Below are 25,359 nucleotides of genomic sequence, written 5' to 3' on the forward strand. Positions count from 1 at the left end.
TGGAATAAACCTTACTGGGATATATACCTTACCCTAAAAGAGAAGCAAGGTTTTGCCTTCTCTTGTTAAGTTACTGTTTTGAAGATGCTTGAATTTCTTTGGACAACAATATTTAACAGAAAATTACACAGAAGCTTCAACAACTGAATATCATTGTATTTGTTTAATGTGCAGTTTGTCCACTTTTATTACAGGTTCCAATCTTTTCAGGAGACTTGCATTCAATTTTTCAAAGAAATCTGCAGGGTATATTCTCCAGGTTGGTTGGAGGTTGGTTGCATTTTCTGCTTCTCACCATCCAAATAAATCCAATCACAAACTCAGGGCAGGTACTGTTTGGGTGGTGGATCATTCTCAGCACTGCAGTAACACTGATGAGGTGGTGGTGTGCTAGTGTGTGTTGCACTGGTCTGAGTGGATCAGACACAGCAGTGCTGCTGGAGTTCTTAAACACTGTCCACTGCACACACTCCTACCTCGTCAGTCCACCTAGTAAATATAAAGTCAGAGACGATAGCTCCTCTGCTGCTGCACAGTTTGCGTTGGTCATCCTCTAGTACATCAGTGGTCACAGGATGTTGTTGGCTGGGTATTTTTGGTTGGTGGACTATTCTCAGTCCAACAGTTACACAAGTGTTTAAAAATTCCAGCAGCACTGCTGTGTCTGATCCACTCAGACCAGCGCAATGCACACTAACACACCACCACCACGTCAGTGTTACTGCAGCACTGAGAATGACCCACCACCCAAATAGTAGCTGCTCTGTGAGGGTCCATCTGGCTCCTGATCACTGAAGAACAGGGTAAAAGGGGGCTAACAGAGTATGCAGAGAAACAGATGCACTACAGTCTGTAACTGTAGAACTACAAAGTGCACCTATATAGTAAGTGGAGCTGATAAAATGGACAATAAGCATAGAAACAAGGGGGTGGTCATAATGGTCATACCTGATCGGTGAATCTAATCTAATCAAATCTTCTTAGAAATATCACCTTAAAATCATTCACTTGTACTTAATGGCCTGTTTGAAATGTAAATAAATAAGGGTGGTTGCACAGTGTTGTGTATACTGTGTTTAACAGTGTATAACCAAACAGCTTCCACATTCTGAGTGGAAAATTTGTATGTGTTCTTCTTGGTACTGTAAAATTTGAGCTCAGTTTAGAGTACATATCAGAACAGTCAAATGAAACCAGCTGAGCCACACACCACAGTAAAGACCACCAGGGGTCTGGGAGGAAAAATGTTACCAGCACAAAGAGTCACTAGACCCAAACCACTGCAACATTTTATTTTGGAAACTTTGTGGTATTAATTAGGATGACTGAAGGGGGCCGGCCAGGCTGTGAATGTGTACTGCCTGGCAGGAGAGTGTTGTGGAACAGGAAGCTGACCATCTGGCCTAATTATATGTGACCATTTACTGCCATTCTCTACAATGCTGGAGTGAGCTCAGTGTATGGTAGTTTGTGTCCACATGGTGAAACAATTAGACATTTTGAAGCCAGATCTTTTTCTGGGTCAGCAGAATTAGATATACAAGAGGTGAGTGTCATGGATGGATGGATGGATGGATTCAGCAGTTGATTCTGAGTTAGGCTACATATGATAATAAAAGCCTGACATAATCATTTAAGAGTCAGAGTAGGCAGGTCAAATTCACAGTTTTTTTAACACAAATTCAGATTGCTGTTGTCAGATGAAAACCTTGTATCTCCATTATTGACATTGTTCAGTACCTGACATAATTTGAAAATGTCTGTTACCCTTTCATATTATATTTACATTTCATAATTAATGGACTAAAAGAACTTACCCTAAATGACTTGGAAACAAGTCTGATTCCATTGACTTACACTAATAAGTAAAGTAGGTTTTTTCCTTCTTCTGTAAAATTGCCATTTTGGAGACACAAGGTTTTCTTCAGACAGCAGCGAAATGCTAAATCAACATTATACTCTACAGATAAGATGACAATAATAGATGATTCACTCATCCTTGGAATACACATCCTTCAAATTTTTTCTTTAAATGTTTTCTTTAATTACTGTTTCAGCACACTCGCAATCATCAGACTTAAAGTGGTCTGAAGCACAACCAACGTTACAAAATGTTTTGCACATTGTATGCAATTACACCTTCCCACCAGAGAGGTCTCCAAATCCCCAAAACCTATGTAGTGTAGCTTTAACGTTATTTTTCAGGTCTGTTTTTGTTTTTGTTTTTTTTTGTCCTACCCAATTTTTATCCTCCCGGTCACATGATGCTACCAATATGATTGAGCCATAATGTAACATCATTGGAGAGCTAAAAGCACCACTAACTGCCCATTCTATTACAGCTAGTAGACGAAAACAAATAATGTGATATTATAATATTAAAAATTATGATTATTATATTCAGGATCATGAACTAACATGGTAAATTAGATTTTACCTTGGCTTTAACTTTAGTCATGTAAACCTAAATATCATTTGATCCTGTGCTCTATTTAAAAAATGTTGTGAAATTGAACTGTGTGAGTACTTTCCAGTATCAGTTTCTAAGACTAGATGTACATGGCCTGCGTAAGCAGATTATCTGAAATGATTTTAAACCGTGGACAGAAATGGTGATCAAACAAAAACAGAGCTGAGATCATGTTGGCACAGAGAGAATGAGAGAAAGCTGCGTGTGTGTGGGAGAGAGATCCAGCTGCTGCAGCATCTGAATGGCCACTGCTGACGGTCATATGACCCTCCAGATCCTGCTGTCTCGCTTTCAACTATAGGCCAGCATTTAGAGCCAGGGGGTCTCTCTGCCATTGAAATCCCTTGCTGCTGAAAAAGGGGGTATTTTTTCCTTGACCCTGGGTGCCCCAGTGATCAGTCAGATTGAACCTTCCAGAAATGGAAGTTAAAGGGAAGCTCCACTGATTTTTCAAAGATGCCACATGATTTAGGTTGAGATTGGAAGTCGTTCAGAGTGGGTTCATGTGAAATGCTCCAATCTAGAGAAACTTGCAGGGTCAGAGTTGTCAACAGTGTTAGATGTTTGAAGAGTTGAATGCCTCTAAAAGCTGCCTCTCAAGCAGTTATTACATGAGGTTGTTAGAAATATGCTGCTTGATGTCTGACATGTTGTGTATTGATAGTTTTGGGACAAACACTGGTGGTGTTGGTTAGCAAATAAATTGAAATAAAAATGTGTGTTGTAGAAATCAGAGTCTGTAGGTTTGTCCACAGTGAACCACTTCACATCAGACCACTCTGAACAGCTCTGTTTACAGACTTAAGAGCTGAATTATTCAGAAATGTAGAAATATGGTTGAGTTCCCCTGTAAAAGTTGTTGTGGGCTTGTTGTTCAGTGAAATTTTCATTCTTTTTTTGTTGTTGCTGTTGCACTTCACTCATGTAGGATATGAGGATATGGGTGCTTTAAATGTGTGTTGGGGGAGGAAGGTAGAAATAGAGAACAAGCTGAAAAGCACTTTTGGACCTACTTTAAATGTCATAAATTGGGTGAAAACCCAGTCAAATCTTCACGTTGCTACTGAAGTGAGTCTGTCTCAGCCCTTCCCAACACATGTAGCCTTTATAGCGTCCCTTTCACGCTTTTTACATCTTGAAAAAAAATAAGCCTACAGATTTATATGAAACCTATTCAAATGAAAAGACTATATGTGCATCCAGCACGCGACCCCACCCACACAAAACGACGAAACTTCTTTTCAAAGCAATAAGCAGAAAGGTAAAGTTACTATATTATAACTAACGTATAACAACGTGTTATTACAGCGTGTTTCAGTCCCTCACAGCCGAGCTGCCTGCTGGGAACGATCTGCTCGCTTCGTGCAGCCTTGTGCTGACGTAGAGAGGGAGAGAGAAGGACGGGGAGAAGGAGGGAGGGGAGAGCGATGTTTACGAGTAGAGCTCGACTCTGAGAGAGACAGGGAGGCGGTGGGAGCTGATTGCTACGTTCAGAAAAACACGGAGAAGAGCAGCAGCAACAGCGGCGGCGGCGGCGGCGGCTCAGCGTCAGTGCAGCTTTCTCTCGGTATGAACTGCAGCCTGTAGCTCACCAGCACGCTGTACGCGTTAAAATGACCAGTGCGGGTCACGCAGCCTTTCTCCTCAGCCTTGTTTTGGTGGTTTCTTCATCACCAGTCGAAGGTAGGAACCGCTTTGTTCTCTCTTCGCCTTTAAAAAAAGTGTGGAGCCGTTTAAACTTGGAGAAAGTGCTCGAGTTTGTTCTCGTTTTGCATCTTTGTTTTTTCTCTACAGCCTGAATGTGCTTGTCCGTTGTTTTCCCTCACGTTTGAACACCTCACTAAGGCCATTCTGAATAAAGCAAGCTGTTTTTTCGTTTTATTCGTTTAAATTCCGCGCTGTTTTACTCAGAAACTGTGTAAAAATAAAACTTGTTCTGTCAGCTGTGGACCTACACCTTCTAGAAACCCCGTGCTTTCGCTGTTTTTGTTGTTGCAGCTGACATGTAACTCGTGCCACCTCACTGTCCCCCTGGCAGTGTGCTTTCTGTTCTGTATCTGTCTGTTAATTCACCACGTGTTTGGACATTTTGCAGACTGTATAAAGGACTCCAATGGCGTGGAGTACAGAGGAACCCAGCAGAAATCTTCTTCAGGGAAGGTCTGCGTGAACTGGAACAACACAACCTATGACGTCCAGAGCCACGCAGATTCACACACAGGTGAGAATCCTGCTCAGGTGAACTGTAACCTCCACTCAAAAGTGGCCAAGCTAACAACTGTCATGAATATGCACAAAAGTGTCCAGATGCTCCTCTTCAGCTGCGTTAACCCTTTCATGTAAAGGTGCACCCACTGCTGACGCAGGCCTTCATTTGCAGTGCGCTTGGACGCTGTTAGAAATAAAGGTGCTGTGCAGATATACAAGTACAAACAGTGTAAATGTTCCCTTATAGGTACCACAGTAGTTTTAAGGCCCAATTTGAATGGAATTGAATTGAGAACCATTTGTCTCTGTGTTTGCATACTGTGAAATTAGACCTCTGCATTTAACCCATCCGTGCAGTGAAACACCCACATACACGCACACTAGTGAACACACACACAAGGGGGTGTACCTTATTTCTGAGAGTGTATAATCTCTGTAGAAAAGCACTGCCAACAGAAAATAGAATATCTCGTCATATCCAATACCAAGCTTTGGCTTGAGGGGTGTAAACCTCCCCTAGTTTTGTACTGTGGAGCAGTGGAACTGTGTTCTCTGGATTGATGAAGCTCCATCTGAAGCCTTTACCGTGAGTTGGAGTGGCATGATCCAAAACTTACCATCCTGACTTCATGCAATCAGATCCTCACAGTGAATTTCCAACATCTAGTGTAAACGCTTCCCAGAAGAGTAGAGGCTGTTAGTGCAGGGAAGGGGGGACAGACTCCCTATAATACCCTTGATTTCAGAAGAAATGGTTGAGCAAATGTGTACAAATCTTTTGACAGAGCTTAAATGTTTGCACTTAATATTAATAGCAGTAATAGAACATCCCAGTTGAAAGATTTTAATACTCTGATGCAAAACGGCTGAGTCATCAGATTTAGGTAATCCATCAGCAGGCACTTTGCTGGGCATACAGACTTGGCCACAAACGTATTCACATATACAATCAGAGTATGAAAAAAAAACACTCTCATCTAGGATTTTGCATCTTTGTGCACCATTTTTGTATCATTATGTTGCTATTCTGTGAATTATTTATACACCCCTTCCTCTTGTTGGCCTCTATGTGGGTCAGACATGCATATTTTATTAAACTTTATCGTTAAATCTGTATTGTTCAATAGATTGTCTCTTTCTGCTCAGGTGTTGGGGATCATAATTTCTGTCGTAACCCTGACGGCTCGGACGGGCCCTGGTGCTATGTTTTGGGAACAGATGGGCAGCTCCAGAGAGAAGCGTGTGCCATTGACTCATGCCAAGGTAGCCATTTTAGCACAGTTCATCACTTACCTCTGCCACAGTACATGTTTCCTGTGTCAATAGATGCATTATGATTGCATACATACACAAGCAGCATTTAGAAGGATCGTGTATGTACATATGTGAAAGCTATTGTTAGGCCCAGTCACACCTACAGCAGCTGGTAAAGTCCACAGAGAAACTGTTCCTACAGGCTTCATACCTAATTATTCTCTTAACCCTTAGAAGTCAAGATTTATTACTTTCTTTGTACTGTTCTATTCAAAAGTAATTACTTAATTACATATTTAATTACATGCTGAGTTACACTGTGAATCATATTTACATTCTATTTGCATTACATTTGCACAACTGACGTTTTCTGTTCTGAGAAAATTTATACTGAAGAACACAAACTTGGTATTGGTTCAACATTCAGAATCTGCACTGTCTTCAAGGTCTCTTCTTTTTAGCTACAAGTGAAAAAAAATTATGTAAAATTACAGCTTGATTTTATCACCACTCCTAATATAAGGGCTGAATAAAATACCCTCAAATGAATAATAATAATAATAATAATAGGGATCTATGACCCAAATCAACCACATTTTTGTTTCAAACACTCAGTGGCAACTGTCCAATTTATTGTTTGTTTTTTACGTCTTAATTTCTGTGTCTTTCATTGTATTTTAATCAAATTACATTTACATTTACAGCATTTAGCAAACGCTCTTATCCAGAGCGACTTACAAGAAGTGCTTTGTCAATCTAGAGAAAGTATCTTTGCTAGTTACCAATAGCTTAGAGAAAAAGACAGACCTGAGCTCAGATACTGCTAGAAACAAATGTCACTGCAGACACCAAGAGAAAAAGAAACAGAGTTTAACGCAGAACTCTGTGCCATTCAATGCAATACAATAACAATAAGATACAGTACAATAAATAAAATAAGTGCAGCTTATAGTTCAATGCTCATTCAAGTGCTGTGTAAAAAGATGAGTCTTCAGTCTACGTTTGAAGACAGCAAGAGAGTCTGCTTTTCGGACAGCCAGTGGGAGATCATTCCACCACCTGGGTGCCAGTACGGAGAACATTCTTGACGCTGGTCTTCCATGCACCTTGAAGGATGGCGGGTCAAGCCGAGCTGTACTCGAAGCTCGAAGGACTCGTGGTACAGTTCGAGATTTTACCATTGCCATCAAGTAGGTAGGGGCTGGTCCATTTTTGGCTTTGTAGGCCAGCGTTAGGGTTTTAAATCTGATGCTCGCAGCTACAGGAAGCCACTGAAGGGAGCGCAGCAATGGGGTGACGTGGCTGAACTTGGCATTAATTAATTAGTTCAAATAGTTTTCCATTTGAAGGTAAAAAGCCAGTTTAGTTCATTTACATACTAATTTATAATACAGTTTTGGCTAATGGAAAGTACTGGAAATAGCCAAAAATAGGGCAAAGATATCAGCCAGTTTAGTGGTTTAAAAATGAATGATCATTGCATTCCTACATAATAATGAATTCTAATAAGTCCTCATTTAAATAGCACTTTGCATATTAGCTAAAAAATCACAACATTTTAGAAAGATAAATGGCCATGATATGCGGTATTTAAACAGAATCTCTGACATTGATAACTTTGTTTGAGAGATGTTGAGTGATAGTTTGAAAGTAACTTGTCTCCAGGCATATCACAGCATGTACCAACTGTGGTTCTCTCCAGTGGTCACAGCATGTCCATTCCTCTGTTTGTTTCCTCTATACTCTGAAACCCTGCCAAGCAGGACCATTAAAAAACATGTCCAGCTTTTGAGTAGAGCCTAAATGTTTCCAGGAGGTTTTCTCTCAGAATGAACACTCTTTCGCTAAGCTCAGCAGGCTTGGGTGGACCTGAACTTGTTTGCAGTTCGTCCCTTTCAGATAGCATTTTCCTCAGTGCTCTCTCAGCCCCTTATTTGGTGATCAACTACAGCTGGAGCATTAGGGTTTACCAAACAAAGCCAAGATGGTGGATTAATCAGTAGAAGGACAGGCAGGGAGGCATTTGAGGACCCTTAGAAAGAAGAAAGATTTTACTTTTCTTTTTATTGAGTTTACTGAGTTTAGTGGGCCAGTTGGTCAGGGTTCTTCTGAAATGAAACTGCTTTTTAAGTGCCCTCAGCTTTTGTGTCTGCGAAGACAGATCAGGTTAAACAATAACATCAGGCTTGGTCCTTTTTGGCCTCTCTGGTTCAGAGACAAAGACTCACATGCAAAGGAAATTTGTCTAGCAGCTGTGCAAGACTAAGGAGGAAGACTTGCCCCGCTTCACTTCTGATTGGCCAAGAATGGCATGTTCTCCATAGAGACAGCAGCTGACTGGCTGGTCTCCATTGTGGTCTTATGCAGCGAAACTGGTAAACAACTTTTTTTAAAGAGGCGTGGAGACTAAGGGAGGGGGTGGAGCAAAGACGACACTGTTGGAGGCCAACGGTGTTTCAACCTCACCACAGAGTGGTTAAAGCATGTGATGCGAAGCAAAAAAAAATGTGAGCAAAAAAGCATGTATTCACAAACACAGCAATGACTGTTGTTTTGTGCAAATCACACCTGGTTTCATAGAATATTGCAATTGGTTGAGATGATGGCATGCAACAGGTAGCAATCATGGTAAAGTTAAGGAGCTTCCTACAGTTTTAAACAACACTGGGATGGAAAAAAAAGCTGCATCGCCATAACAAAGAACTTCCTGTCAGTACACTTGATTCAGTTAAACCTCAATTGTAAAGTTTATTGACCTACTAATTGTCTTGTGACTGCTTCCTCATGAGAGATTTCACAGTGCACTCTCAGACTAATGGTAAAGAAAATAAGAGATAAGCCAGTCACTCAGAAAGAGTTGGATGATGACCCAAAAGCAGCAGCAACAACCGACACCAGGTGTTGGCAGCATGCGGCTCTTTTACTGCCCTGTTGCTGCATGTGAAGTAAAAATAAAATAATCGTCCTTTGCAGTTACATAAAACTCTACTGATCATTCTAACACTGTTTTAACAATAAATTGTCTTAAACGCTGGAGTTATTGTAGCCTGTATCTGCTAATTCATCAATCTTTAACCCTGTACGCAGCCAATAATGTCACCTAGCTGGTAGCTAAAGAAAAGGAGAAGGGAAAGATTTAAGACGAACATTGGTAATTTGGAGATGAATGGACTTCTTTGTATTTATAAGCACTCCAGTTTCCTGATACGTTTAAACTGCAGCAAGAAACTGTCAAACACTAAAAAGTCGTGAAGCTGAAGTCAGATTCTTGTTCTCTAGCTTCTTTTTCATGTTCAAACTTAAATGTTGCAGCATTTACGTTCTGGGGGCTTTTTTTTTTTTTACCCAGTTTTCTTCACAATTTAGTCGTTTCCAATTCCACCTGCTAGTTAGGACTCCCCCAGTCACACGATGCTATCATCGCTGGGAGGGTGAAGGCTAGCACAGGCTTCCTCCGAGACCTGTGAAACCAGCCGCCACATCTTTTCGAACTGCCACTCACGCAACGTCATTGGACAGCCGAACGCGCTCAGAGGAAATCGCCAACCGCCAGATCTGTTACGTCAGCTAACAGACGCCTGCACTGACTAGCATCGCGTTGAGTGATGGGAGCAGAAGTGAGGCCATCCTACCCACCTGGAGAGAGCGAGGCCATTTGTGCTCTCTTGGACTCCCGGCTACGGACAGCTGTAGCGTCACCAGGGATCGAACTCGCAATCTCCTGATGATGGGGCCTATGCTTAGACGGTTTCACAACTCAGGAGCCGCCATTCTGGGGTCATTTAAGGTGTAAAGAGAAAATTCGAACAAGAAGCTGGTGATTGAGAATCTGACTTCAGCCTCATAAAAATTTTAACGTTGAGAGATATGTTACGATAAACTGTTCCACTTTTGGGGAAAAGTTTCCTGCTGGAGATGTGAAAAAAGCAGTTATAGCTGAGCTAAAGCTTAAAGCAAAGCAAGTCTGCGTTTTTTATTTAGATTTTTTTGCTAATACTAGTACATTAGCACATACTGAGACATATTTAGAGCCAAGATGGTAAAATGGATATAAAATGTTGTGGCTTCCCACTTTGATTTTTGTTGAAAGGAGAAAATGGCAAAATGTAGACAGTCATAACTCTTTTAGAACAGTGTACTCTGATCAGTCGAAACAAAAATAGAACTGGATGGAACTTGGCTAATAATTCAGCTTGTCATAAGAGATGAAAGTTCGTATAATCCCAAGAACACAAAACACGCATTGAAGTATAAAGGGTAGAGCATCATGACATGGGGTTGCTTCTCTGTCTACAGTGCTACAACATGTAGGAGACATGATTGGGGCAATGTAGCAGGAGAATTTAATCTCATCAGCCAAGAAACTGAATCTAGGGTAATGATTGATGTTTTAATGAAACACTGACCCCAAACATACAAAGAGATTAAGAATGCATTTCTTTGTTTATGCTCATGAATAGTCAAAAGTCAAAAAAGATAATATGTGTAAAACATATTGCAGCCTTCTGTTATATCAGCATTGCAAGTGTTAATATGTTGATAATAATTAACAAATCATAGATTGTGCCCAAACAGCACAGAGGGACTCAGTACCATTTTAGAAGCTGCTTAAGCAGAGAAATTCAATCTAAGCTTTGTCTCCGAGACCAGACAAGACATGACCTAAGGCAGTAATGACGACAAACACGTTTTACCAAATTGTACATTTCAAGGTCAGTGACTTAGATACCAGTGTTCCTTGTCTAGAACAGCAGTAAATGTTTTTCAAGGGCAGTTCTTGCAATCAGCTGAGACGTTTGCAGTGCTCAGTAATTCAGTGCTATTGAAGAGTGAGCCTTCTTTACTAAAATAAGGATTCCCATTACTTCATGTATAATATTAACTCATTTTACATCTCATAAATCCTGTCTGAATATGTATTCAGGCAAATGATCTTTTGACCCTCAGATGAAAGCTCGACAGAGGCAGCGACTGCAGCTGCGCTGGACCCTTCCCCAGTGCCCACCTCTGCCAGGACAGAGATGTTTGAACAGGCGAAGTCCCTCCCTGCGCAGGCAGAGGGCGCAGCTGTGCAGCCAGTGATGGGGGTCAGTCAGTGGGTCAGGACTGGACCCAAGAAGAAGAAAGACCTTGGCACTATGGGTAGGTCTTGTGATTGAGATGACAGTGGGGAAATTCCAAAGTTGTCTCCCATCCTCTCTCCTTTATAATGAATTGAAAAGATGGAGGGGAAGGAAGTCGAGCAATAAGCTAGAATGCTTCACTTTAGCTGAGTCCAGGTGGTCTACATCTGGGTCTAGGCTTCAGACACCCAGCTTGTTTTTATAAAGGTCTGTATCATGGAAAAGACACTTTTTTCATCACTGTTTTGAAATATAAGAGTTAGATGTCATGTGTAAACACTCTTAAAGTTTCAAAAGTCAGTACCATTCACTCCCCACACCACGCAGTTCATATATGGAAACGTAGTGAAATGGTTAAGATGTAAAGAAAGTCATTAAGAGTGGTTGGATGTGAAATGCTCAATTCTAGAGAAACTTACAGAACAAAAATGTTTTGAGTGATTTGTTTCTCTGATGTCATGAAAAAAATTTTATCACACAGCCTGTTCAGCCTACACGCAGAGGTAGGCCACCTGGACTTGGCTAAACTGGAGCAGGATGTGTCCTCAAATCACTCTGGTCCAAAAACAATTTGCAGAATTTTCTTCTTACTGATGTTGTCAATCAGTCAACATAGGTTTAATGTCTAAAGTTAGCTTTTTTAGTTTTGCATTGGAGCTACAAGGCTAATGTAGCTAAATAATGGTACCTTATATCCCACTAAATAGGATAGTGCAACAGGCCTCAGTCATCACACTACACAAATATAGGCATTGTATTTGCTGTCCAAACAGCCAGTGTATCTACACATATCTTTTGGGGTTTATATGTAATGTTTATGTTGATAAATCTGGGGAAAAAAGTTTTCTTTGGGTTGTGTTTTGTCTTACAACATCTTGCATCTATTTATTGCCAATCAGTGGATTTTAATAAGATGTTTAGATCAAAACTTTATCTCAAAAGGTAAAACAGTGTCTCAGGCATCATGTAATCAAAGGAATTCATGTTTAGCTATTTAGCTATGCAACACTTTCCATTTCCATTTTTTATAGAATATTTTACTTTTTTAATGATTTGCTCTTGACTTGCTCTCTGCTTTGCTGCTGTGCTCTTTTTTAGGTTATGTTCTAGCCATTTTCATGATGGGCATCATCATCCTACTTGGAGTAGGAATCACATTGGGCTACTTTTGTAAACGGTCAGTACTCTCACACAAACATGCGTGAAGAAAGGCACACCTCACCAGCTTTGCAAATAGAAACAGAGTGTTGCAGTAGGGCCTCTGCAGAAGACAGAGCGTGAAATCAGAATACAGACACAGACAAAGCACTGCTTATTTTCTTGCACAGAAATAGGGCATGAAGAGACATGCAGAATGGAGCGTGTTGTAATTTAGGGCTGACGTGGTATAGTATAATTTATTTATTTTTTTTTTAGACATTGGGTACATGGAGCCTGATGACTGTTGAGTGCTCAGTAGAGCTTGTTACTGAGGTATTTTGAGTATTGTGAAATGCTGCTGTATGTGTTTTTAAGCATTTGTGTAGGAGGTGTTGTTTTGAGCGCTTGAGGGGACGACTGTGGAAAAGGCATGAGCATGTGTGTTTTTCAGTGAAAGGGCGTGCAGGAACGGAATGTCGCAACAGGAGAATAGGCATCAGCTGGATTCACTCACAAGTACAAATAGGGCACGGCAATATCAAAATAATATCAGTATGCGTAGATAATTGCTTTAAATATATATCGCTGCTGTCAGAACAAAACCTCGTATCTCCATTTTTCAGTTTTTGACATAATTTGAAAATCCCTGTTGCTCTTTACATCGTGTGTAAATTTCATGATGAATGGAGCAACATAAACAGCCAAAAAATTACTTGGAAAACTTTTGCTTCCATTGACTTACTTTAAAAGTAAAGTATGTTTTTTCCTTCTCCTGTAAAGTTACCGTTTTGGGGATACCATTTTGTCGTTTTGTTCCGACAGCAGCGATATATATCAGTCTCACACAGATTTGATCATTAATGGCTGTAGCCGACTGACCTCTACCCTTTCCATTAATGGATTGGGACCACTACATGACCACTGCTGACCAGATTTTGATGGAAGCAGAACAGGTGGCTGTCAGATTCTGCATATCAACCAATGATAGGACTCCAGTCAGTAACTGCCGATTCAGCGTATGTACCATCAGTTCTGTCCACTAAGTCTGCCTCTCTGATGTCAGTAGACCCATAAGAAACTGCTCAAAGGCTGAGAGAAAAACAGAGCAAAAAGAAGCTGTCTGTTTATCTATTTTTAGAAGCTCGTGTTCCAGTCTGTTGAATTGTGAGCAGTAAAAGGAAACTGGAAGGGAGGAGACCAGATAACACTTATTACTGGAGCACACAGATAAGGCTGCTCTAGGGCTCCCTAATCAAGGTCTAATTATCATGGAAGGAATGGTTTTGTGAAAAATCTAATTTATAGTCTTTCGCTTACCCCAGTTGTAGACAACCAGCCAAGTCATGATTGGTGTTCAGTTTGACTTCTTTAGTTTAGGACTGGAGCAACACTACTAACGAACACCAAGTCACCCATTTTATTTATAAATATGTCCCAGAGCTTCTCTTAGCCTGCTTATATCACATCCAGATCTGTTGTGCTGAACTTTAATCTTCGTGTACACACACATTATGCAGGTACATGGATGACACGTTACATTCATGATGCTGTTTCCATTCATAAATAACATTTAATCCTGTATGAAGTCGGACTCTGTAGAGGAGTTAGCTGTTGTCTGAAATCTGTGCCCACAGAATTCAGAAGTTTTGTTTTTTATAGCTGGTTGCACCGTATCCTAAATAACACTGACAGGTATGCCTAACCTAAGTGATGATCTGAAATGTGGTTTGAGAGAAGTTTATGGGACGTATTTATGGAAAAGATTTGGGTGACTTTTGTGTTTGTTACCAATGTTGGCCTTGTAGCTCCAGTGCTAAACTAAAGAAAAGAATTTGGATGCCAGACACGTCTGGACTGTTCAACTACATCTTAGGTAAGTCAGAAATAGTGTTAATTTGATTTTAAGCTAAACCATTCCTTTAAGAGTGGAAAGGCAGTGCTGGTTGTGATCAATAGAAATGGATGGCTTATCTCAGCATGCTGGGTTATGACCAGTGGACACTTGCCCTTGTCTCCGCTTCACAAAAGAATTTGCAAACTAAAGTTTAACGAGGATTAAAATTTTGTAACTGATTTAGAGTCGTTTAATTGCCATTACTGAATTATGGTTATTTTTAGTCTCATTCCTGAGGGATAATGACTTAAAAATTTGCCTTTCTTCTCACATTTGAGGTATCTGTTCACGTAGTCTAGTCAGGGGTTTATTGGGATTTCTGTCAATTTCTGTCAGCTGGGCCCTCATCATATAAATCTGCTGCTTGCTTCATTATTATATAGAAAATGTACCTGGTCAGCTTACATCAGCGGAAAACAGATTTGGTCCTGGATCAATGGTAAGGGGGCCGCTTTTCTGTCTGTGTCTAATGGACACCCTGGCAGGGCACCCGGCTGCTGCCCTTGAAACTCTGTGTCTTTGTACTTGTGTGTCAGCTGTGATTATCCTCCTCTGCCATTGTTATCTTTTTGTGTAAGTAGCTCAGTACTAATGAGCATAGGCAGTACACAATGGTGAGCAGCTTACTGTTCATGACAGGGCAGTTATATCACACATGCAGCTTCAAAGAGGCTTATTTATGTCATTTGTGTAAAAGGGGTACTTCAGTGTTTTTCAGCTTAATCGCTATCTGCTGTGTCCATATCATACAGTTGACAGTAATTTAAACATTTTTCCCTGTACTTAGTAAAAGAACAGAAGACTTGTTGATTTGACAAACTATGAACATGGCTTTTACAGTCACACCTTTAAAATGAGATGAAAGGGTTTAGTACTGAAACATGTTGAGTTATATTAGTATGTTTGACAGTGACTCCTGGAAGTGCCCATCAAACAAGACTCTGCACATGCATCCTGTCTCTCAAAGCCGCCTCTTACACCAAATAAGAGAACAGAGTGCACGATTATCAGGGCATCACTCAATAAATGTCAAACTCTCTATTTAACAACTGATAAATGTTAAATATTGCTGCTACCTAGGAGAGAGGAGCTGGGTATCCAGCAGGCTACAGACCCCAGCAGTGCCACACATCACAGCACAGGTTTGATTCTGACTAACTGGTGCTCTGCTGAAACAAATCTGGATGAAAAAAACTAATGTCTGAGAGAGGAACAGTCGAGTAACTGGTGTTGGAATGACAGACAACTGGAATTGAACCTGTGCTGTGATGTTTGGGATTGTAGCATTTTGGTTAAGCTAACGAAAAGCTTACTTAGCAGGCCAGATTTCCCACCTATCACAGCACGGGCTTGGTTACAGCAATCTGTGAGCCACAGTCTTGCTTAGGTTTTTACTCTGGCTCTGATTTGATCACCACCAGTGAGTGAGCTCCTTTAAAATACAGGGTGATTCAAATAGATTGATCCGATTTCAAAATGATTTATTTCACTTGTAAATAATTACAGATCAATGCAGTAAGTTGTAAACGGTTTAAGTGAGCATAAAGGTTATTATGTAATTTTGCTCAGTGCTCAGTATGACCTCTTCCAGTTGTGCAGACAACATCAGTGCCAGTCAGATTCATCCCATGATCAAGCATGTTGGGTGTTACTGAATTCATGGCTCTTTGAAAGCTATTTTGGAGATCACCCAGTGTTGTGGAACCAACAACGAATGCTCTGAGCTGTTGGAGATTCACCGCCGACGAAAATCACGTTGCACAGTTATGACGGATTCACTCTTATTGAAGTGGAGAATGCAAAACGCTTTCTGCTCAGGGGTTACGTCTCGCAGACTGAAAGAAGCCATCTTCTGGTAACAGAAATGCTGTGACACCTCTTTCAATTGGTATGTGATTGGTTCCTAGGCGCCTCACGGTTGTAAAAATATGGCCCTTTGAAATCAGATGAATCTTTTTGAATCACCCTGTATAAAGATGTGAAATCGAAATTTGACATATTGTAGAAAACCAGTATCATTTTTAAATACAGCAGTAAACCTTATTACACTTCATATTGCCAAACCTTAGCTAAAAACATATAACCTGAAGATAGCATAGAAAGTCTAAGGTGCACTGTGTGAGGTCAGGGGTGATAATAATAATCTTTATTTTTAACAAGAAATTATTTGTAGCTATTACTAAAGCCTTGTGGTAATTGGTGCAGCATTGAGAGATTAAGGTGAAAAATGCTGGAATAATCTTGCATTCCTGCAGTGCAACAAATACATTTCTTCAGCAGTTTTCTTGGTTTAAAGTTCTTATGCTGAATTGAGTTTCTTTCAGAGCGTGGCTTTTGCTCTGATGAGCGCACAGGGTGGGTGAACGAGTTGAAGCTCATTGCGTTGGTAATACAGAGCCCACTGCAGAGAGACAGACATGTAGAGAGGCGGGATGGTTGCATAACGCGCTGCAGGCTTGTTCCACACAGCTGAGCCGGAAGAGAGAGAGGAGGCTCATACGGACAGAGCAGAAAGATGAACAGATAGACTAGGAAAAGAGGAAAGATTGAGGAGAGAGAAAGAGGAGAGCAGCGTGTCATCATGTCCCGCCGCAAGCGTCTGTCTGTCCGCACCCCATCATCAGCCCAACTGCCTCTTATAAACCCTGAGAATGAAGGCTATCCATCCTGTCCATGTCAGCGTGTGAGCCAGCAGCACAGGTTGAGCTTTGGTTCTGCATTGGCCCAGTACAGCCTCTCCACACTGCTGCAGATTAATAGTCCAGACTAAAAATACGCGCAACATCAGCCAAGTCAGTCTTATCCTGGAGCTCCTTACTGCACCCGGTAGGGTTTCTAAATATAATACCAGCCTTTTTCTAAAGAGATTCTCATAAATGAGGCTTTTCCTAAAGAGGAACCAGAGCTTGTTCCTTTCATTTAGAGAATCTGCAGAAAGATTTCAAGAGCAAAATGAGACCCAGCTGCAGAGAGAGTGTTGAATAACTCGATTATGTAATTTAAGTCCCCTTGAATTTACTTGAATGCTGCCTCCTGACTGCAGTTAAACAAATTGAGCTGTTTGAGTTCATAGACTAAGAAACTAAAGTAGTAAAGTAGCTAGAGTTAAATTAGTGTGCTGCTAATGTTCTCATTAAGTTTTTTTTTTCTTGTTCTTTCAAGCCTTAGGCTGTCTTGGTGCAGGGAAACTTTAATGCAACTTTAGGTGCTTGAAACCTACATGAAACGAGTCCTGTAACTCATTTGAAACTCCTCTACCTAATTTGATGCTCACTTAATTTAAAGTAAATTATACCAGAAGAGGAGAGAGATGTGGTCCTTGATAAATCAAAAATGCAAATATATTATAAGGAGTTTTTGATGGATGGATAGATGTAATATAGATAAAAAAAACGAATGGCAATGAACACTACAAATATATGAAGATGACAAAAGTGCTGCCAATATTTAAAACTACACCTTGCGGAAGACATTATATCGAGAACGATAAAAAAAACTACAAAATGTTACAAAATAAATATTTCCTATTTACAGATACTCTACTTAGAATCTGCACTTTTTCCACTTCTTTGAGTGAGGAATAACAGCGACTTCCAAGCTGTGTTGAATAAGGAACAGGAACAGGAGAACTACAATATAATGAAAAAATGAGTTTCTGTGTACTGATGTACTGAAATGCCGTATTTACTAGTTCCGGCCACACCTTCAACGTGTGGTTGCAGTATTGGTAGAGACTGTATGGCTCTAAGATGAATATACAGTTCAGTGTCACATTGTTCATTTTGCCAGTGTTCATTTTGCTATCCCACTAATTACTTAGCACACTTATAGTCAAGGCCTTTTGAGGGGCCTGTGTCAGTTCCAATGTTCAACCCACTGTGATGCACCTGCCGTGTTTTCAGTGAAAAGGCTTTTAAAAAGGTCCAAAATGTGCATGATGGCATGACTATAGCTATACATATATTTGCTATTTTAGTCATTTTAGTGGTGTTTCAGCAAACCGTCCTGTGACATTTTCCAGTGATTTATATGAAAATAAAACAATATTTTCAGAAAGGTTATCCTCCAGCTTTAGATAGTGACAGTTTGGATGTGAAAGTTTCCATTTCCATTGGAATTTGTAATATTTTAGACATAACACATCATGTGGAGACATTTCCCTACAGATTTGTGTTTTTGCATGAAAATGAAGGAAATTCAGGAACAGTCCAGAAATGCACATGAAAGTAAGACTATAGTGTTACATATTTTTGGGTTTTGGTGCAAAAATGCAAAGAGATTTTAATGCTCCATTTTATTGATTAGTGCTTCTGCAGACAGGGCTGGGACGTTTTACACTCATTTCAGTGAAAATAATACTGTATTTTCATAAAGAGAAGCCTATAACCTTAGATAGTGACACTTTTGGTGGACCAGTGAAATATCATTTTGAGAACAATTTCCAGTATATTGCACATAATACATCATGTGGAGACCTTTTAAGTCTGTTTTTATGGGAATTGAGGAAATTGAAGAATGTTCTAAAAATGCACACGAACGTAAGACTATATGTCTTACATATTTCAGCTGTATTGGTGCAAAGTGATTTTCATATCGATTTGGATGGCATGTGCTTTGCAGCAACATTTAGCAGTGATATATTATTCAATATTAGGTAGTGATGGTGTTTGTGTGCCAGTGAAATGTGATAGAATTAATTTCCAAAAAGAATTTGAAGTCTATTGAATATAATACACCAAGTGGAAACATATTCCAGCTGATTTAAGCGCTTTTGTGTTGAAATGAAAAGTGTGAGAAAGAATTACAAGAGAAACACAATTTTCAGAAAGATACATCTGTAATCTTAGATAGTTGTTTTTGATGTACCATTGAAAGTTTGTGCTCATGTCCAAGATTTGCTTGTAATACACCATATGGGGGCATTTTCCAACTGATTTAAGTGTTTTTACACAAAAATGAAAAGAGTTTAAAAACAGTCCAAAAATGCACTCGATGGTAAGACTATAGTTTTATGTATTTTGCCCGTTTGGGTGCAAAAGTGCACAGGGCACAGATGCTCATTTTCATGTTTAATGTGAATGATCAGTGCTTCTAAAGAACGTCCTCAGACATTTTACAATCATATTAAGGAAAATAAAACTGCTTTTGCATATAGATCAGTAGATGTGCCTCACTGACCCCACAGATATAAGAAATGTGTTTCTGTCGGTTGTTGACTCGAGTTTGTCTTGTCCTCGGCAGGGGTCGAGACCTGAAGAAGCAGCACGAGCAGCGCGTGTATGAGCGCGAGATGCACCGCATCACTCTCCCCCTCTCTGCCTTCGCCAACCCTACGTGCGAGCTGGTGGACGAGAACACCATCGTTATAACGGCTGAGCCCACTGAGCAGACGCCCACTCAGGACACTGTGGAGGGCGGAGACCCCCTGATAAACCCAGCGGGAACCCCTGGAGCCTGAGAGAAACACCATATGGACAGCTTGAGAGAAATGTGACTATAGGACTGTGCAGCATTTCAGACCAACACTCCAATTACACACACTCTGTCACTCTCCTGGTCTTTAAAGTTCTTTCCAGAAAGAAGGGAAGCCTTTCAGAAAACAGCTGACATCCATTTCTCCTGAACTGAGGAGTGGAGGATGCAAGAAGACACCGCTAAAGACATGAGTAAGAGGGGATGTATAAAAGTGCATGTCAGAGGTTCTTTTTTGAGAAGAATTGCATCCAAAAGTCCAGACTTACTCCGACATATTTCTGAATTTAGTCAATTCTGGGTAAGACTGCAAGTGTGCGGATATGTTTTTTATCTTAGTGGGACAGGTAGTTGGTAACAGACTTCTTAGATATTTCAGAAGCAGCGTCAACAATGCTTTGAACTACATGCTTAGCCCAGTACTGCTTTGATGTGGCATTTGGAAAAGGGTGGGTTTAGGGTGCATTTGTGGACTGAGGTCTTTTGCACTTTGTTTTTGAAAGTGTATGAATGCATGAATGCAAGTGTGAACCTTGGGACAGAGAACGCTTGCGTTCTCAGGCCACAGTAATTCACCAGTCTTCATGCGCTGGTTAAAGCATCACAGTCCATTAGCAAACATGACACGCTCATTTGAAGTGAAGCTGTGTTTATTAATCAAGTGTTTGACAAAAAGGAGGGAAATTGCGTTCTTTTCCTGTCGTGTTCTGCTGTTGTTTTGTTCCATTTTACTAATGAGAGAGAAAGAATGGAACAAACAGGGGCCTTTGTCCCTTTATTCACCCATATTGCTCAGTGTCTGAGTGGCTGTGAGGCATTTAGCAGTCTAATAGCTAATATGCTTTCATAGGCTCGCTCAACAAATAACACAGTGTTATTCACGAGGAAAGAGCTTATTTTGGGTTTGAGGGCAAAGAGCAAACTCATGCCAGGGTTTCCATAGACATGGCCTTAGTGTAGTCCTTATGAATGTATCTCAGTCTCTGGATGGTCCTGAGCTTGTAAGTGTGCTGTTGATGTGGGTGTGAACAGAGAAATGTCATTGAGACACAAAGAAAGCGGGTCAGGACAGGTTGTTCACCAAAGCCAGTGAGAAATATACTGTGGCTCAGCAGCAGCTCTATGTCCTCGACTTTGAAATACGGCAAAGATCCTCACAATTTTTTTTGGTGTGGGGTGTTGGGGGTGGTGAACATGGCCTTCAGTTAAAGCATTTGCGGGCCAGGGATGTTTTATTTTACATGGCTGGAAGAATAATACATTCATCAACAGCATCCAAGCAGGAAAAAAAAAAATAGATGGACCTGTTAACATTGTCATTTTCACAAATCCATTTCATATCCTCCATGAAAGAAGATGGAAAGCCTGCAATCTTGGAATGCTGATTTTTTCCCCTTCGTAAAACTAAATGTGGATGGTCTTGATCGTCAGTCACTGGGGAGTAATTTGGTTACTGTGGTTTTCATTTTGCTATGGCCTGGAATTTGTATTCTATTTTTTTCTCTCTGCACTTGAGTTGATGAACCAGAGTACACCTGCATATAGTTTTGAAAGAACTTGTATTTTTATGTTTGGCAGATTTTTCCTGCTGTGACTGAGGGGAAAAAAAAAAAAAAAAAAAAACTCTAAAATGGTGCCGTGTGCTTTGTTCAAGTAAATTCTATAACTCTTTACACTTTTGCACAATGAACTTATCACTATATCCTAAACATGATCAGTCCTTCTGATTCTGAGAATCGCTGTAGATGAATGTTGCAACCTGAAGGCAAACCAAAGGTTCCTAGTGCAGTGTGTTCAATAGCGACCCCTAGTGTCAGCTTTAATTCACATTAGGGAAATATAAGCTACTGTAGTTAAAAAAAAAACTACAAGTTTTTACTCATTTAACATTTATTTATGAAACACTAGTGTAACATAATTGTAGTGGTAACGATTTTTTACACATCAGTACCTCAAAGATAGATAATGCTTGAGAAAAAAAAAACATTTACTTTTCACATTCTACAAAATTCTGCAATCAAAAAAAACCCCCATTATCCCAAAACAGTCATACAAAATTAATTATAAACCTTTATACAATTCATACACCAATCTCCAACAGAGTGTCCAGTTTTGTGAGTGTTTTTGATCAAAGTGAGGGCAGCTTTCTGCGCTACTCACCAAACAGCTTTATAATTATTGTGGTACACAACTGCTTTGATACACTATTTACATCAAGCTGGGAGCCTAAAACACTAACAACCGATCAGGATATAGATTATTCAGTAACTGAGGGCCACCCAGACAGGGACTTCATGGCATGCCTTTAATCTTAGGGCATCAAAATCTTTCAAAGAATTGACTTTTGGGGTTCTTAACTAGGCCTCTGGCTTTATAACAGTGTTATAAATGGAACAGTTGTCTGTGACTTTAGTATAGAGAATGTGTGATCTTGTGAATATTGACTGAAGCCGCTATGGAAATATTCGTCTTAACATTCTGAATGCTATTTAACGTTTATGCTTGTGTTATGAAGTCCGTACATAGGTAGTCTTCAAATAGTGCTGGATTGTTTGATCATTTAATAAACAGTTCCAGAACAAGTTTTCACCAATATATCGAACAATTCGGAGGAAAATAGAAATATTAGTCTCTCAGTTCGATCTTGCCTCTCCATTGAGGAGAAATGAATAAATCCAGTTTTTAAAGGAGATGAACATATAATCATCCAGCAGGGGGCAGCATAGTCAAACATTTCTGAACTTCAGCAAATGTGCCAGCATTGAACAGAGCACACTGAAGTACTTAGTTATTAAGCATCAACAGATATAGTGAACTCCCCTAAGCACATTATTAGATAGTGGCTTGGCTGTTAGATGTCTAAAGCAATAAAACAGCAATGCTACTCATTTGTCCCGAGGCACCCACTCGCAGACACTGTGATAAGACCTTTGTGTTTTTGTGATCGCAGCAGAAACAAAGCTAGCAGCTAGTGTCATTCAGGAAACAGGTTCATTTTTACAGATTTATCATGATGCCTCCAGTTGCAGGCACTCCAGAAATAAATGGCAAAGGTGATGCCAAAAATCCCAAATTAGTCTGTTATGTAAGGAAACAAACACCTTACCCTCTGAAAAGCAGAAAAAAGGAAGACAAAGAACCTTCAGGCCACTGAAATCTGCCTGTTCCCTCATTAGAAACCTGCAAAGCTGCGTTCTAGAATGCCTTCGAAGTTCGAAAGCCAACACGAAAATCCCACAGACAGCATCCCAAGCACTGCAGTCTGCATTTCTCTTTACGTAGCATGTCCACAGCTCCAGTTATGTAAACTCATCCATGTAGGTAATTAAGAATAAGGTTAGTCCAGCCAGCTCCTTTTGGTCACTGCCTCCAGCAGTCTTTGTGCAGGCTCTCAATGAGCGGGGGGTCATGTGGAGACTAGAAAAGGCCGTCCCCATGGGCTATGTGCCGTTGGTTTCCAGAGTGGACCGTTCTGGAGCCCGTGTTGTGGGGCTGGGGTTGGGTGAAAGGTCATACATGTTTGGACTGTGAGTCTTCCACAGGTTCTGCTGCAGTTCGTCCAGCTCGGCTGGCAGAGGGATGCCCAGCTCCTGGTTCAGCGCCAAAGCCTCGAACCAGTCGTCCAGCTTCTCAAACGCTGGTCTGCAGACGCAAGAAGCAATAGAGTCAGATAGAACTGGACAGTTTATCATCTGTTATTCATCATCACAATTAAGGAGGCACTGATCCAATATACTAACATTATTAAACATCAGGAATCAACATGAGAAATCCATATTCAATACTGTTTCTCAGTCCTGCTCATTAATAATTATATGAATGTGTTATTCATTACTTTGTCATATTCTTAATTTGTTCATTTATTCTTGATCCCACATAATCAGGCACAGCACTGTGCAAAAGTCAGAGACCACCCTTCATATCTTTAAATTAGCGTTAAAATGGCCTTTAAACATTCGTTACTCATTTTTCAGGAAACATTTCAGAGGAGAATAAAGGGGTAGAGAGAAAATAAGTAATAAATCAGGAGTTTCCAAAACTAGAATAAAAAAAATTATATTAAGAGATAACCAAGACCTAATGGACCTGGAAATACAGGATGAGTAAATCCCTAATCACAATACTGACCTTTGGAATACTGATCAAAGAACACTGCAATATGCACGAGCATTCTGACTAATCACATGAACACATGATGCTGTTAAGCTTATTTGGTGTTTGGGTGCATCAAGACATTCACAGGATCCAATACACATGAATCATTTTGGTCAAAGACAATGCAAAATAAATTGTGACCACATAAAACATATTGCACGGTGTATCACAACTGCAATAACTGACAATGTGATCACAACATGGAATTTTTTCTTATTGTGAAGTTGCCCTGCTCTTACACCTGATGCAATTAATCAGCTAACAACAGCAACAACACCACCAAACCCACCAACACCACCACAAACATGTAGAGTACATGCACAGTTTAAAAATCCTAGATTTATGAAGGATGGAGAAAAATCAGGCGGCACATTGTTAAAATGTAACTTTTCTTCCAGTCTAAACTTCATTGCCCACTACTGACTAAACTGAAGGAGGATTTGTATGCTGGCTATTGCAGTTTCAGTGAACATGGTGAGACAGTTAGTACAATACAAGTGGAGTAAACATGAGAAAAGTAATTAGCTCCACTGGGCGTGTTCACAGAACATGCTTTGCAGTGTTCTGTGGAGCACGTTTTTCTCGATGAGCTCTGTGGCTTTAGAGTGGTACAGAATAGCATGTGTACTGTACTGAGAGAAACGTACACATATGCAATAATAATTATATATATATATATATATATATACACATACACACGCATACATACATACATACATACACGAAAATGCCTTGTTGATGTGAGAGGTCAGAGGAGAATGGGCAGGCTGGTTTGAGATGATAGACAGGCAATAGTAACTGAAATAACCACTTGTTACAAACAAGGAATGCAGAACACCATCTCTAAAAATGCACAACACGTCGAACGTTGAAGAAGATGGGCTACAGCAGCAGAAGACCACACCGGGTGCCACTCCTGTCAGCTAAGAACAGGAAACTGAGACGGCAATTTGCACAGGCTCAGCGAAATTGGACAACAGAAGATTGGAAAAATGTTGCGTGGTCTGACGAGTCTCGATATCAGCTGCGACACTCAGATGGTAGGGTCAGAATTTGGCGTAAACAACATGAAAGCATGGATCCATCCTGCGCTGTATCAACGGTTCAGGCTGGTGGTGGTGGTGTAAAGGTGTGGGGGATATTTTCTTGGACACTTTGGGCCCCTTAGTACCAATTGAGCATCGTTTAAATGCTGCAGCCTACCTGAGTATTGTTGCTGACCATGACCACAGTGTACCCATCTTCTGATGGCTACTTCCAGCAGGATAATGCACCATGTCACAAAGCTCATATCATCTCAAACTGGTTTCATGAACATGACAGTGAGTTCATACTCCAATGGCCTCCACAGTCACCAGATCTCAATCCAATAGAGCACCTTCGGGATGTGGTGGAACGGGAGATTCAACTGCAATAGCAACTGCGTGATGCTATCATGTCAATATGGACCAAAATCTCTGAGGAATGTTTCCAACACCTTGTTGAAAGAATGCCACGAAGAATTAAGACAGTTCTGAAGGCAAAAGGGGAAACAACCTTTTACTAGCAAGCTGTACCTATAAAAGTGGCCGGTGTGTGGGTGTGTATATAATATCATATATATATATGGTCTCCTGAGGGATCTCCTCCCAGACCTGGACTAC

The 25,359-nt window shown here is 40.4% G+C and overlaps 2 protein-coding genes across 2 annotated transcripts in view; one reads left to right on the forward strand and one right to left on the reverse strand.

Moving 5' to 3' along the window:
• The first annotated feature begins 3,890 nt into the window (after positions 1–3,890).
• pik3ip1 (phosphoinositide-3-kinase interacting protein 1) lies at positions 3,891–21,194 on the forward strand. The gene is made up of 6 exons (XM_017725417.2): positions 3,891–4,153; positions 4,566–4,691; positions 5,825–5,941; positions 10,880–11,074; positions 12,154–12,232; positions 19,331–21,194. The coding sequence occupies exons 1-6, from the start codon at positions 4,084–4,086 to the stop codon at positions 19,545–19,547; spliced, it is 804 nt and encodes a 267-aa protein (XP_017580906.1). The 5' UTR covers positions 3,891–4,083; the 3' UTR covers positions 19,548–21,194.
• A 503-nt stretch (positions 21,195–21,697) lies between these two features.
• The window catches only part of limk2 (LIM domain kinase 2), a 56,026-nt gene continuing 52,364 nt past the window's right edge, over positions 21,698–25,359 (reverse strand). Inside the window, exon 16 of the mRNA XM_017725415.2 lies at positions 21,698–23,203. Within this exon, the coding sequence (XP_017580904.1) occupies positions 23,002–23,203 (202 nt within the window). The 3' untranslated portion in view covers positions 21,698–23,001. The remainder of the gene's footprint in view (positions 23,204–25,359) is intronic.

Source organism: Pygocentrus nattereri, chromosome 20, assembly GCF_015220715.1.
Source record: "Pygocentrus nattereri isolate fPygNat1 chromosome 20, fPygNat1.pri, whole genome shotgun sequence".
Taxonomy (NCBI): Eukaryota; Metazoa; Chordata; class Actinopteri; order Characiformes; family Serrasalmidae; genus Pygocentrus; species Pygocentrus nattereri.

Excerpts from the sequence above, each read along its gene's own strand:
- pik3ip1 (XM_017725417.2), top strand. The coding sequence starts at position 4,084 with ATGACCAGTGCGGGTCACGCAGCCTTTCTCCTCAGCCTTGTTTTGGTG. Across the intron at positions 4,692-5,824 it reads CCACGCAGATTCACACACAG|GTGTTGGGGATCATAATTTC; the intron begins GTGAGAATCCTG and ends CTTTCTGCTCAG. Across the intron at positions 12,233-19,330 it reads TTGGGCTACTTTTGTAAACG|GGGTCGAGACCTGAAGAAGC; the intron begins GTCAGTACTCTC and ends TGTCCTCGGCAG.